General features: G+C 38.1%; 1 protein-coding gene across 1 annotated transcript in view; it reads right to left on the minus strand.

Annotated features, from left to right (window-relative positions):
• SHQ1 (SHQ1, H/ACA ribonucleoprotein assembly factor) overlaps nucleotides 1-14,218 on the minus strand; it is a 151,184-nt gene that overhangs the window by 37,342 nt on the left and 99,624 nt on the right. Inside the window, exon 10 of the mRNA XM_045832301.1 lies at nucleotides 8,504-8,624. Within this exon, the coding sequence (XP_045688257.1) occupies nucleotides 8,504-8,624 (121 nt within the window). The remainder of the gene's footprint in view (nucleotides 1-8,503; nucleotides 8,625-14,218) is intronic.

The raw sequence follows: 14,218 nt of genomic DNA on the forward strand, positions 1-14,218 counted from the left end.
CAAAATTTTATGCTAAGTTAGAGAATATTGGTTTATAAAACCTGACTAAACCAACCCACACCAGAACTCACTTGATCCAGTGGGACTTCTACAGAGAGAATCCTCCAAAGACCTTGGAAATGCAAAAATATATAAAGAGGAGGAAGGAAAGGAAAACACCAATTTGCTCACACAGTAGCTAATTATACATTGTAAAAACTGTAGTTCCAGCAAGCCAAAACCAAGGATTTAAGAAGTCCGAAACCAAGTATCTGGGACCAAAACAAAGACAGGAAGAAAACCACCCAGCTACAGCTCTAACATGGGCCTGACCCCACACAAGCCTCTGTGTACTGACACATGCAGGCACTTTGCAGTTTGGGAGCTGCCTGTCCATTTACGTCTTCATTTTTTTTTTTTACACAACAGCTCCTATTTATCTCCTACTGTCTCCTCTAACCTCCCATACCTCAAAAAATTAATATAAAGATATAAAGCCTTGCCTACTTTATTTTTCTAAACCTCTACTTTTATTACTATATTATAATCATGTTGCCCAAAGTATATGTATAAGTAAAAATAACTAATTAGTTACATCTCCAAATTTCTAAATTCTCCAATATGTCAAACTTATTTTTTTTTTCAAGGCTTGGGTTCATGATGACTAGCATGTATGTATTAAGCTTCTCAGGTATCTTAATATCCCAAAAATATTTCACTACCTTCCCAACAGCATTTCAGCTCTTGGATAATTCAAACGTGCAAGAAACTGGACATTTGAGTTCTAGTTTTTAGGAAAAACAAAACAAAGCATGGACCCTGGATTAGGAAAAGAACATTAGGTAAAAAACCAGGAACACCTAAATAAGTTATGGACTTCAGTTAATAATGTATTGATAATGGTTCATGAATTGTGTGACAAATGTACACACAAATGCAAGATGTTAGTAATAGGGGGGACTGAGTCTGGGGTATCAGAGGACTCTCCGTATCATCTTCACATTTTTTGCTAAGTCTAAAACTATTCTAAAATACCAAGTTTACTTTAAGAAAAAAGTAGGATAGAAATTACAAGAAAAAACCCCCCACAAAAAACCCAAGCAAAAAGGTCAATGAAAAAAAAACTCAACAAAACCTTAACATTCAGATATATAATTCTTTTGCTAGTTTTCTCAATATGCACAGTTACAGGAAGTATTCATATCTTCAAATTCTTATTTTCATCTGACATATGTAGGAACATTCATGGCCCTAAGACTTACTGGCACATATTTTGAGGAAGTCTAATAGAGAGCCATGAAGTAAACCTTGTCTACATGAAGCTACTGAGGGATCCAATGAGTGAATACTGACAAGTACTAACCCTTTTTTTTTATGGCGATAAAACCCCCCTCCCATCTAGAATGAAGTTGTGAATTAAATTAAGAGTAAAGAGTATAACTAAAGAGCAACCTGGCATGTCAGAAAAAGCACCTTACCAAGAATGATTTCAATTCAAAGGAGGTTTAACATGCTTGAAATTATGCATAATTGCTTCTTGAAATTTCTATACACTAATCATTAGCAGCTAATGTAAAACCGCATTTTATCATTTGTCAGAGAAGTAACTTTCCATACTAAGGTAAAACCACCTAAAGTGTCTAATTATCATTTTATGCTGAATTTAAGACCCCAGAAATCACCTTCAGTACTATATTTTAATTATGAATACCAATACATGGGCAATGGTTGGTATTAATATTCTCCCTCAGCTATGGCTCAGAAGAGTGTCATGGAATTACATCTGGTAAGGTGTCTGTATGATCCACATGCACCCTTTTCTGAGAAATGCCACTCACTAGTGACAGAATGGGCCCTGGCACAATGTGTATACCACTTTGAGGGAACCCCCAATCTGAGGCTCACTATGACCAATGCAACTGGGCCAGGCAAAGACACTGACCCATGCTGGGCCTACCACTTTCTTTCTCCCTGAGAAATACAAACAGGAGAGTCAAGTCCATTTCTCCTGAAACTAGGGATATATAAACTGAGGGTTGGTGGGATACCATTTTCCATTTGCCTCAAGGAACAAGATGGGCAGTAACTTGCAGAAAGAAGCAACATAAAAGACAACATATCACCAGAGTAAGTGACTTCCACACTTCATGACTTGAGCTTATGGGGCCCAGCTGTACCCCCAGCATCTGGGACTCAAGAATATGACCTGTAGTCTCCTAATGAAGTCTCCATTTTTACTATAAAAGTCTGAGTGGGTTTATCTTATATAACCAACTGATTTCTAAGTCAAGAATACAGGTAGTATCCAGCACACAGAATGAAGAAATAAGGATTTAATATCTGGCCCTATTACTAAAACATTATGACTCTAGGATAACTGTAGACTCTCTTATTTAATAATAAAGGGACACTACAAGGAGACATGAAAATGTGATCCAAATGCAAAAAGCCTCACTCTCATTCTTCTAATACACCATAGTTACAACCAACCAGGACATCTGCTTGCCATGTTCTTACATGTTTCACTTGTCTACTTCCTGGCATGAAGTTATTTCCTCAGCCTGGAATGCATCCATACTCCCAGTTATTATTATAGTCAGATGTGTAACAGTTCTATGCAACCAGATACCATTTTTTATGTTTTGGTATTAATTCATATGCCTTCTTTATTCAAACTCTTTTCCATATATCTTTTCCAGCTGTGACCCAAATGTTGCTAACTATTTCTTTATGGATATTAGTTAGAGACCTCAAATTGACATTTCTAAGATTGAATGTCGGGTGGGGGTGGGTGTTCCACCTGCAGAGCTCCCCTCGGCCATTGTGGATGAGAATAAATCTACCAAGACATGATCTGCTTGGGCAGGAAAGGTGACCAATCTCTCAAAGGAGAAGGGCCCTGAACATCTCCTTTCCTGTGTTTTTATTGAGTTCAGCTCACACAAGATACATAGTATGTACATAAAGCTCATCAACCAGTGTCCAAAAAGCTATAGTTATGAGAAACTGACATCATTTACAGATCGCCATTTACAGATAATAGTTGAAGAAACAAAGGGATTGTCTCTGGTCAGGGTTGGCTTTAGCTCAAGTGTCTGTTTCATAGCAACAGGGCAGAGCAAGTCTCAAAGGAAACAATGTATATTCTTCCTCTGGCCAGATTCCCCCTGGGGGAGTGGTCTGTTCCAGGTCAAGGTCCCAGCTACCTCTGGCATAGTTCCCAGGCTGAGTCAGGCAGGGAGAGCAAAGCATCCAACAGACTAGGAGGCTTTTACAGAAAGAATGAAAACTCAGGCTATGACAAAGCCAAGGGCTGAGGATCTTTCTGCCCCTTCTCTGAAGACCCCTAAGTCCTTCCCTGATGGCCCATCATGACTGTGCCTGTCTTAGGTTGCCCCTGCCCTCTTGAGGGATCTTATCCATCATTAGCTAACCAGCCATCTGCCCAGGGACAAGCAGCGGGAAGTGAGGGGGCAGGGGCTGCGCTCCTGCCAGGAGGAAATGTTCTGTCTTCTTAGTGGCTCATGTTCCCAAGGCCTTTTTACTCAGCCCTGGCCATGTGACCCTTTTGTTCATTAATGAGGCTATAGTCCCTGAAGCCAGGCAGGACAGCTCCCAACAATTGAACTCCATTCTTACTTCTCTTCCAAACTAACTCTCTCCAATATTATTTAATTTTAGTAAATGTACCTCCAACAGCCCAGTTAACTAGCCAGGTCAAAATCTGGATCTCACCTTTGACTCCTCCTTCGCCTTACTCCCCCGACCCTGCACATCTAATTAATGACTAAATCCTATCTCATCTGCTTCTCAAATTTGACCACTAGTATCCTTCCGTACTCTAACTACCCTACCTCAGGTTACCTGCCTTTTGTCTGGATCACCAGGTCTCCTAACTACCCTTTCAGTCTTGAGTCTTATCTCTGCCCCATTCCAATTCATTCCCCACAATGTGACCTAATAGATCTTCCCAGAATCTTTATCTCATTATCTCGCTCACAGAGATACTCCATAGCTTAAACTCTTTAGTTGCTTCACACTCTCCCAGGACAAAGTTCAAACATATTTTTCTGTGGTCAACACTCTACATGCAATCTCTGGCCTCATTTCCTTCCTCCCATTCCTATACTATGAGCCATTCATCCTGAGTGTTAAAATTCTTTAAAAGGGCATATTCTTCTGTCCCTATTGTCTGAAATACTCTTCATCTCTGATTCCCCATCAGCATCTGACCAATTCTTACTGACTTTTTGGCTCTCAGCTTCAACTCTTCCTTCCAGAAGTTGTTTCTTATACTCCAAGAGTATGTGCATGGCCTCCTGGATGGTTCCACAGCACCTACACTTGCCCACTATAGGTGCTTTCAGGCCACAGCATCATACTCCCCTTACATCTATACTCCCCCAGAAGTCAACTTCAAGATGCCTCTCATTCACCATAGTAGCCCCATCACCTGTCTCACTCAGTACCTAGCATATTGCAGGTTTCAATAATCAGTGGTTGAAAAAATAAGTAATCCCACTTTCATAGTCAATGTTGAAGTTTTATTTCTGAATCTGAGTTATTCTTACTCCCAGAACTTTTGGCAGATAAACCAAGAAGAAGAGAGAGCCAAAAGGAAGAGACCTATACTATTCTCATGAGCATAACCCTATCCTCTCCCAAAGCATGTAGAAGAAGCAACAGAAGCATTATGAAGCAGTAATAAGGTCCCAAGTTTTCTAAAATGTTAAGATTTCAGCAATGAAATGGCTTACGTTTGTTTACATTTGAGAAAGCCGTGGTCTTAGATTTACCAGATGTGATAAAACTCTTTGGTGATGAAGCTGTTTCCCTCTACAGAGTTTCCATATTAGTGTCCAAACAGTCACAAAGTAAGATTTCATTTAGTGGGGAGAAAGTATGCTAAAAAGCAGTGCAAAAATCAATGTGCCAAGAGAATTAAGCAGAGTAAACTATTTATTAGTTCAATTTAAAAAGTTTTCAGCATTTCAAACATATTCCTCCCCACAAGTACCTACCTTAAAAAGCTATACTAGAATGAGATAAAAACAAACGTGATTTAAAAACTTTCACAAGCTCAGACTTGCACTGAACACAGTCAGGATTTTAGATTTTAATTTTGTTTAAAAATTTTTTTGATGGGTGGGCTGGAATGGTATTAAAAGGCAGAAAACTGTACTTGAACAATGACTAAAATATAAAAAATTTCAACAAAAAAAGAAATTTTCTATGTAGCCAAAACAAAATAATCCCTACTTGATCCCTTGTCATTTCAAAATACACAATGTGTTAAAACCATATACTATTAAATTTTCTTGAGGAGGTATATACTCCATTTATAATGAGGAACAAATGAGCTATTTTTTAAAAAACATTATGCTATAAGAAAAGAAAATAATTTATAGGATACTATAAGTATAAAACAAGTCACAAAATATTTTAGGTAATTATTTCTACTGGCTTAAAAATGCACTGTAAAATAACTAGGAATATTAGAATAAGAATATTGGCTGCATGAGTTGAAGTGATGAAGTGACTTGCGCAAGTCTTATGGCCAATAAGACATAGAGATGGAATATATTTCACAGTTCATGATTTTTCACCCCAGTTTATATAAAAGGATGTAAACTGGCAAACTTTCAGAGTGTCAGAACTATCACTGCTACTGATAAGTGCAGCCCACTAGCAAAAAAATCAGAGAAAGGGTGAAATCTTCTACTGAATGAAAGTAAAAATTTCAAAAATAAGTTGGAGCCAATTCACATTATTTAATATGCTACAATTTCTCTCTTTAAACAATGAGAAATGCTCCCTCAGTTGGCTCTCTTAAGTATCATTCAATTCAACTAAAATGTATTGTGATGGGCCCAGGTGCTCATTCACACAGAATTTACAGTTTTAGAAGGGGAAAGAGATATGCACAAAGAAATATGCACCTACAATATGAGGCAGGTGTGAGGTTTGCCCAGATGACTTCTACACCAAGTGCTATGGGAGTATCCAGGAGGAAGATAAATGAATCTTTAATTCCTCTTCCTCTAGGAAAACCTCTTTTAAGGGAGGACTTTTTTCCTTTTTTCCCCATATATCATGCGTAAATACAACTGGTTGCCTAGATGGCATATCCGGAAAATTACTCAATCCAGACCAGGAAAACCTGAGGCTATCACAGACTTATCTCTTATAATAAGCCATACGACCTCAAACAAATCATTTGCTGCAGTTGCCACCCCACTTAAGACTTCCAATGAAGCTTAGAGTAAATAATGGCAGGGAGCATTCCATTTCAGAAAAATAATTTGCAAAGTGTGTAACTTAGAATAAACATATAGAAGTGTCAGTTTTGAAGATCTGCAAATATGCTGAAAAATATACAGATAACACAAGGAAAAATAACCTAGTAGTACTAAAGCAAAACTTATATAACTATTGCTCTAACTTCATTAATGCAATATAAGAATGATTCTGCTATCTACATTCCAATAAGTTTTGCCAAAGTAAATCCTGACTATAAAAATGGAATGCCGTTCTTTGTGCTAGTCAGAACTTAGCACTTGTGTAGTATTTCAAATAAAATTTTACAGTCTTTATTATTTTAATCAAGAACAAATAGAGACTAAGGAAAATACAGAATTATCTTAAAACATAAAAAGAAGGTACCAGCTTTCACTGATAAACTATATGGGAAAGAAATAAACCAGGAGATGAAAGGTGAGAAAGAATAAGTTACGGAAATCATAGACATTCATTGCAGTATAATTAATTCAGAGTCAAGAAAGTTCACAGCAACAATGATACTGTAAAGCTCAATTATGTTGTGCTTGAACTGAGAATGAAGATAGGAAATTTAACAAACATTAGGTAAATGAACAAATATCCTATTTTAAGGGGGAGAAATAACAGCTGGGTTAGACTAGAGTGAAAATACATAAAAACATAACAAAGTGAAAACAACACAGCCTATTTAAAGACAGGAAAATTATGTTCAAATCAGTAAAGCTGAAAAAATTTTTCCATGGTAATCTCAAGAGTTCCTGCTAAACTCTTTCCTAACTCACTTCTCACTGTATTATTCCTTTAAAAAATGTTATAACAATCATTAGAACCTAAGAATTTCATTTAATTTCCTGCAACTTAAATCTAAGGAGAAAAATGTTTAAGAGAAAGTCTAATATTCCCCATATCAACCCGAGGGCACCTTCTTTCTTAATAAGATATAATCTCTCTTGTTAATAAGAAATGCAACTTACAGAAATGGGATCCTAGCACAAATCTCAATGTTCATTACATATTTATAAAATCCTCACCCTCAAAGAGAAAGATCTAAACCCATATAAATAGATTATCTGAACTTAATTTTTATTATGAAAACAACAGGAAATGGCAGCAGAGTACTTGATAAGCTCCATTAGCTGAAGGATTTAATGAAGTGATGACATATCATCATGACCTCAGGGGTTGGAAATGTAATTTTCCATATGGAAAAAATCTAAATTTCCAACACAAATGCTGACACCACCTGCTGAATATTATTAGGCGTTATCTCGAGCAGTCCCTAAGCATTTTCTTTACAAGTATAGCTTCAAGATTTTTTCTTATTTCACTCTGCAATATAACTGCTTCTCAATGAACAGAAATCAGAAATAAGTTCTATATAATGACTCACTTGAACCAGGCATTAAAACCATACTAAAGTATTAATTGACCAATCACAGTAATAGTAAAACAAGCATGATCATTTTTCTTCTAATTCATGAATGATATTGTGCCATAGTTTTCCATAGCACCTAAGACTCATTCCAATCAAGAGCTCTCTTTTTGTGTTCTCAATGAACAGTTTCTTTGTACTGAAATGAATACTTTGGGCAGATGTGATAAGAATCAGGTCTATAGAATCCCTTCACAAAATGAAAATGCACTGTATTTTCAAACCTAATATAGTTCTTTGAGTGAGGCAATGGTAACCCTTTTTAAAAATTTACATACCAAGTGCAAGGAGCCCATTTGTGAGTGTTTAGACCCTTAGATATGTCACCAAAAATCATATTACCAGGCTCTGAAGGTTGTGTGTTTTTTTAATACTGGGAATAATGGATTCTGTAAGCCAGTGGTTAGCCAATGAATACACAACTCTGTGATCAGAACTGATTAGGTTTGTGTCCTGAGATGTTTACACAGGTACCATGCACACACATGCACACTCACCCTGCACTGTAAAATATACTATACAGTCTACAGTATGGCACTACATACTTATAACTGCCTGTTCTAACATTTATTTTCTAAGCTGCACCAATGGCTTTTTTAAGTAAAATTAACTTTTCAACAACTGTACCTTTTCTCTAAGCAAATTCATCAAGCTACCCATGTTGATCCAGTTACTTCTTCAGGTGGCTGGTAGCCATATGGGGCTTCTCTTTCATTAAAACTTATCCCCATGTTATTTCATTTTCTTCCTCCTGGGTAAGCAGGGATTCCAGAACTGAGAACATTTAAAATTAACAAGCAACTCAAAACTTACTTGGCTTTCTGAATCCATACACAGTAGTCTGAGATGTAGAGATCATTTAGAATGTAGGCTGGGTCACTTTCCTGAAAAATTTTGTGAATATCCAGTAGACACTTTAAAACTGCACTTTTACCTAAAGAAATTAAAAAAAATCATCCTTAAGAAAATATATCTGATTTTTTAAACTGAGAAATTCAGACACTGAGACATAATATATTTATAGCAGTTTAGATTTTTACTTGTTTTTTTAGGATATTCTTAATATTTCTTCATTGAATTAAAATTACATCAGTACTATTAGGTCCAAAGCTTGTTATCTTTTCCCTAAGAATCATGAGTAAGACTTATACTGTACTGTTAAAGCTAATTAACTGTGGTTATAAAAAAAAGGTATTATGAAACACAAGTAGGTACAATAAACAAAAAGAAGCAAATCAAACTAAATGAATATTTACACGCATCAAAACTTTAATTAGATAATGTTCTTCTAATTCAAACTTTCAAAATATCATTGGAAATTATATTTTAGTTTTCAAACTCCTTTATTATGTCAGTGTGTGTGTGTGTGTGTGTGTGTGTGTGTGTGTGTGTGTGTTTTGGTTAAGGAATTATCTAATACTAACTTAAATTTTTTCACCTTAGAGAACTGAAGAAAGGCCAGACTGAAAACTAAAATATCATAGCACTACTTCAAAAATAAGGCAACAAAGCCATTTGGAAAAAAGCCATCAAGAACTACAGTTTCATTCACTCTAATTACTTCCTCTTGGTTGTTAAATGAACCTAATATTAATCCCAACCAAAGCCAACAAAAGAAACCTTTCACAAAAAAGTTTCCAAGGTGTTCCAAACTTCATGACATTTCCTGAAATTTATTAACTACTATAAGGCAAATTACTAAATTTATAGTACTACCACTTCCTTTGAACTGTAAAATACAAACTTTCAGTTTCACTCTTACCTTTATGGTCCTAAAACATGAGAACATATTATATTGATTTCATGAAAACACTAGATGTGCTGTCATCATTTTTCACCTGGCTTTTAGATAAGACAAAAAGATCATGAGCTAAATGACATCTCAAATGCCAAAACTGCTGCCACTGAATTTTTTAAAAAGATTTTATTTACTTAGTTTTAGAGAGAAGGGAAGGGAGGGAGAAAGAGAAGGAGAGAAACATCCACTGGTTGCCTCTTGCATGTGCCCCAACCAGGGACCAAACCCACATCCCAGGCATGTGCCTTGAACTGGAATCAAACCAGCAACCTTTTGCTTTACTGAACAATACCCAACCAACTGAGCCACTCTCATCAGGGCACTGCCACTAAATTTTAACACAGTTAACATTAGAAAATAAGCTTCAAAAGAGCAGGGACTTCTATTTTATTTAGTGTTGAATCCCCAATACCTCGAACAGAATTTTGCAGCAGCAGACTTTCAATTTCAATATTTTAAGAATGAATGATTGACAGTAATTATCCACTAAAACCCATTCAATTTCTTTCATCCCACAGGCTCACAGCTGCCCTTTCTCCACCATTCCCTGACCACCTATCCTCATTAATGATCTCATTATCTCATGCCTAGATTATAAAATCTTCTTCCTCATTCCTCATATTACAGACTTTTCCCCTTTCAGTCCTCTGACACACATTTCTTATGCATTGCTTTCACAAGTCCTCCCCTGCACATGCTTACAAGGCTCTATGGACTTATCCAGGGTCTTTTTCACAACTTGTTCCCCACACCTAGAATGTCTTTTCTTCTACACTTGACCTAGTGGAATTTTACCTACCTTTAAGGCCTAGCTAAAGTCTTCATCCTCAGGAAGACTGGGATGACTTCCTAGTCATCAGAGCTCTTTACTAACAAAGAGAACGAGTAGGAAACTCAGCTGATCCTCCCTATAGCCTCACCCACTCATTTCACAGATTCAGAATCTGAAGCTCAGGAACAGTAAGACATTCACAGTGCCACTGTGTTGAGGACCCAGGACCCAAATTCTAAGCTTACTGGCCCCAGAGGTTAGCCACTGTACTATGCTACCCATATGTTCTTGGCACACTCAGTCTATATCACAACATTTTTATTATTCAAGAGTAAAGTAGGTTCAAAGCAGGAGGCATGCCTTTTTAAAAAATATTAACTATGTGGCTTCCTCATGTGCAGCTGGGAAGAATGTCAATAAAAATTGGCATTCATTGGCATTCACTGTTCAATTGGTTAAGAGAAATAAATAGCCATGCACTGCTTAATAGGGACACATTCTGGGAAATGCAGTTAGGCAATTCTGTCATTGTATGAAGATCACAATGTACACTTAAACAAACCTAGGTGGTATAGCATACTATATACCTAGGCAACATGGTATAGCCTATTTCTCCTAGACTACAAGCCTGTACAGCATGTTACTGGACAGAAATCCCAAGATTAGACCAAGCACAAGAGAAAACAATGCAATCCAGAGTAACCTTGAGCACAAAATGTATGAGTCTGCTACCAGTTTAACATGGCAGTGTTACATAGCAAACTTGAAAGAGTAGAAATAGTACACTCTAAAATAACAATAAAAAGTATAGTAAATACATAAACTAGTAACACAGTTATTTATTATCATCACCAAGTAGCATACACTGTGTGCAACTGTATGTGCTATATCTTTATACAACTAGCAGTGTGGTAGGTTTGTTTACACCAGCATCACAACAAGCATGTGTAATGCACTGTGCTATGGTATTACCATGGGTATGGTATTGTTACAGGATGCAGCCAAGAGGGGGGACCCCAAATGGGCATTTGAAATGGGGTCCAGAACTCAAGGTGTCCAGGAGGTTTTAAGATGTCTTCACCCCTTCCCCCACAGGTATGAGTTGGGGGAAGGGGCACACAGAGCAAGAACATGCAGGGCAGCTTTGCAGGTAGGTCATTTAACATACCTATAGCCTTTGGCTGGTCACTTAGATATGCTAAATAGCTATGACCATGCTCTAGGCCAGGGGGATAGAAAGGGACCTCCCCCCAAGATGTGACTAGGGGGGAGGTCCCCCCAAGTTACAGCACCTGCATGGGAGCTTGGAGATGATTGGCTCCATGATAGGGGGCCACACCTGCCCAGACTCATGATGGCAGTCCAGAAAAGCTGGAAAGGACAGCAGAGTTCGGGTATGTGAGGCTGATTGTAAGAGGAGTCGGAAATGGGGCTGCAGAGGAAGACTGGAGTGGGGATTTAAACCCAGACGCGGCAGCCATCAGAGGGAGAACCATGCAGCTGTGGCAGTGCAGAGAGGATCACAGCTATTGAGAGGGAGAACCACGCGGCTTTGCAGAGTGGAGACTCCCACAGCCCTGTGAGAGAGAATCACCATGCGGCTTTAGCAGAGAACTGCCACTCGGCTTTGGCAGAGTGGTGGACCTCCCCATCCCTTGCAGCCATTGCGCAGGGGGAGAAGCACGCGGTTTTGGCTGAGTGGGGACTCCCGTGGCCCTGGGAAAGAGGACTACGTGCCTTTGCCAGAGTGGAGACCCCCACAGCTTCAGAAGAAGGAACCACCACCTGGTTTTAGCAGAGATCCCAGCGACACAGCTGAGGGTGCCAGGAACCCAGGGAGGTCTCCCAGTCAAGACAGAGTACTAACTGGGAATAACCAGAGGACTGCCTGAGCCATGCATGGACGTCTATTTCCTTTCCTAAAATACAGTACCCCAGATTGGGCAAAGGGGGAAGGAAGGACTGTGTCTGTTTGTGGGTGTTTTAAAGGGACTTTAGGATTTTTGATAAAGATATTAGGTCACTACTTTAAGTTTGTATAGCATTAAATAAACATTTCCTTTCCTTTTCATGAATCTCTGGCATTGAGAGATATCTTTCCTCTGGCAGCAGACATAACAGACCTGGGGGCTTCTTTTAATAATAGTGTATCGTCTCAGGCCCCCCCTTGTTTGTTCTGTAACAGTATCACGAGGTAACAGGAATTTTTCACTTCCAATATAATCGTACAGGACCTCCGTCTGTCCTTGAAACACCATTATTAGCGGCATGATTGTACTTAGAAAGCCTAAAACTACATTTAATTAAGTAAAGTTCAAGATAACTATTATCAAATGATAAGTGTGGATGCCTCCATGCCCCCACCACAGGCCAATTTTAATTACAAAGTAGGTAAAGTTGAAGGCAGAGTATGAGACAGGAAGGGGAAATATAGCATGGTTCTCAAATAACTTCCTTTTGTTCAACTTCATTTCATTACAATATGTAGGAACTTAACTCTTGTTTATATCAATTAGCCTATGGTAAAACTGTTTTTTTTTATGTCTTTCACTTAAAAGTTACAGAACCTAATGATGATGTTAAGTGAGGACTTACTATATAACCAAAACTCACAGAAATGATGACACCATATCAGCCATGTTATCCAAATAGAAAAAAATCAAGGGAGAACAAACTAAACTGCAAGAATTTTTTGAAGTTTTAATTACCACAGAGAAGAAAATACCAGGTCAAGCATATGCCTATGCCAATGCCAATCTCAATCAATCTCTCTCTTTTTCTCTCTCTCTCTCCCTTTCTTTCCCCCTCTCCCTCTCCCTCTCTCTCGGAGTACAGGAGAAGTTGTTTATTTTATTTTTATGGTAACCACCAACTTAAAAGTTTTAAAAGTCAACAATAGGTCTTTACCCAAAAACCCTCTCAAAACAAAAAAAACTATTCACTTGAAATTTGTGTAAGCACCTTGTAGGGGAAATGGAGTCAGTCAGGCTCCCTCACCCGGCCCAATAAGCAGTATTCCTATAACCTTGAGTTGGCCCACAAGCACAGAGTCATGCTCTGTGATACAATATCTTGGCAACCTGCCACCTTTGTGTGCATTTAGTATATAAGGGAGTTGGGACTCCCTGCTGGCGTGACACATGGCTTGCAGCAGTGTGGATCTCCCCACCCTTGAAATAAAGGCATGTCAAGCATTCCCACTGCTCCACAAATTTTCTTCTGTTTGCCCAAATCCCAAGTGAACCTGCCTGGCCTTGAAAGGCTGCAAGACACATCTCTACAATGACACCCCAGAATACTGCCTCTCACAAGCACAAAGCTTACTAATATTGTCATATTAATAGAAAATGCAGGATTTGGAGCTGGACCTCACAGCAAATAATTCAATGAGTGAAGAAAAGGGGGAAGGATTGCCAGCTTGGAGGACAGCAAGAAAAAGAGTAGATGTGAGAATTAAATTGTGGTGGGTTCATAGAATAACAGAGTAAAAATTATTTGGCTGGAGCAGATGATTCAAATAGGGAAACAGGGAAGTAAATAGGTGAGTTTGATAGAAGTTAAACTGTGACAAGGAGGAGCCTAATGCATTGGACAGGACTGAGGTGAGGAGGCCTAAAGGCAGCCTTTGCAGTGGGAATAAAACACCCCACTCCGAATTTTTTTTTTTAAATCAAGAAAGGTGTGGAATTAACACCACATATTTAATGAGAACTCATAGCAACCATTACCTAATGCATATATAGCTTCACTTAACAGACATGCTTTAAAGTGAGGTTGCCTCCTTGCTAAGGGCCATAAGCAAATTTATTAAAAGAGAAGTTACACTGCATTTGACTGTTTTGAACAATTATTTTCTTAAAAAAAAGACAAACACACATGATAAAAGGTTAAATGCACACATATTACCTAAGTGATATTAACAGTGTTTCTCTTTACACTCATTGAATAAATATGAGTG

Source organism: Phyllostomus hastatus, unplaced genomic scaffold (assembly GCF_019186645.2).
Source record: "Phyllostomus hastatus isolate PE091 unplaced genomic scaffold, TTU_PhHast_1.1 phas_contig_16, whole genome shotgun sequence".
In the NCBI taxonomy this organism is placed as follows: domain Eukaryota; kingdom Metazoa; phylum Chordata; class Mammalia; order Chiroptera; family Phyllostomidae; genus Phyllostomus; species Phyllostomus hastatus.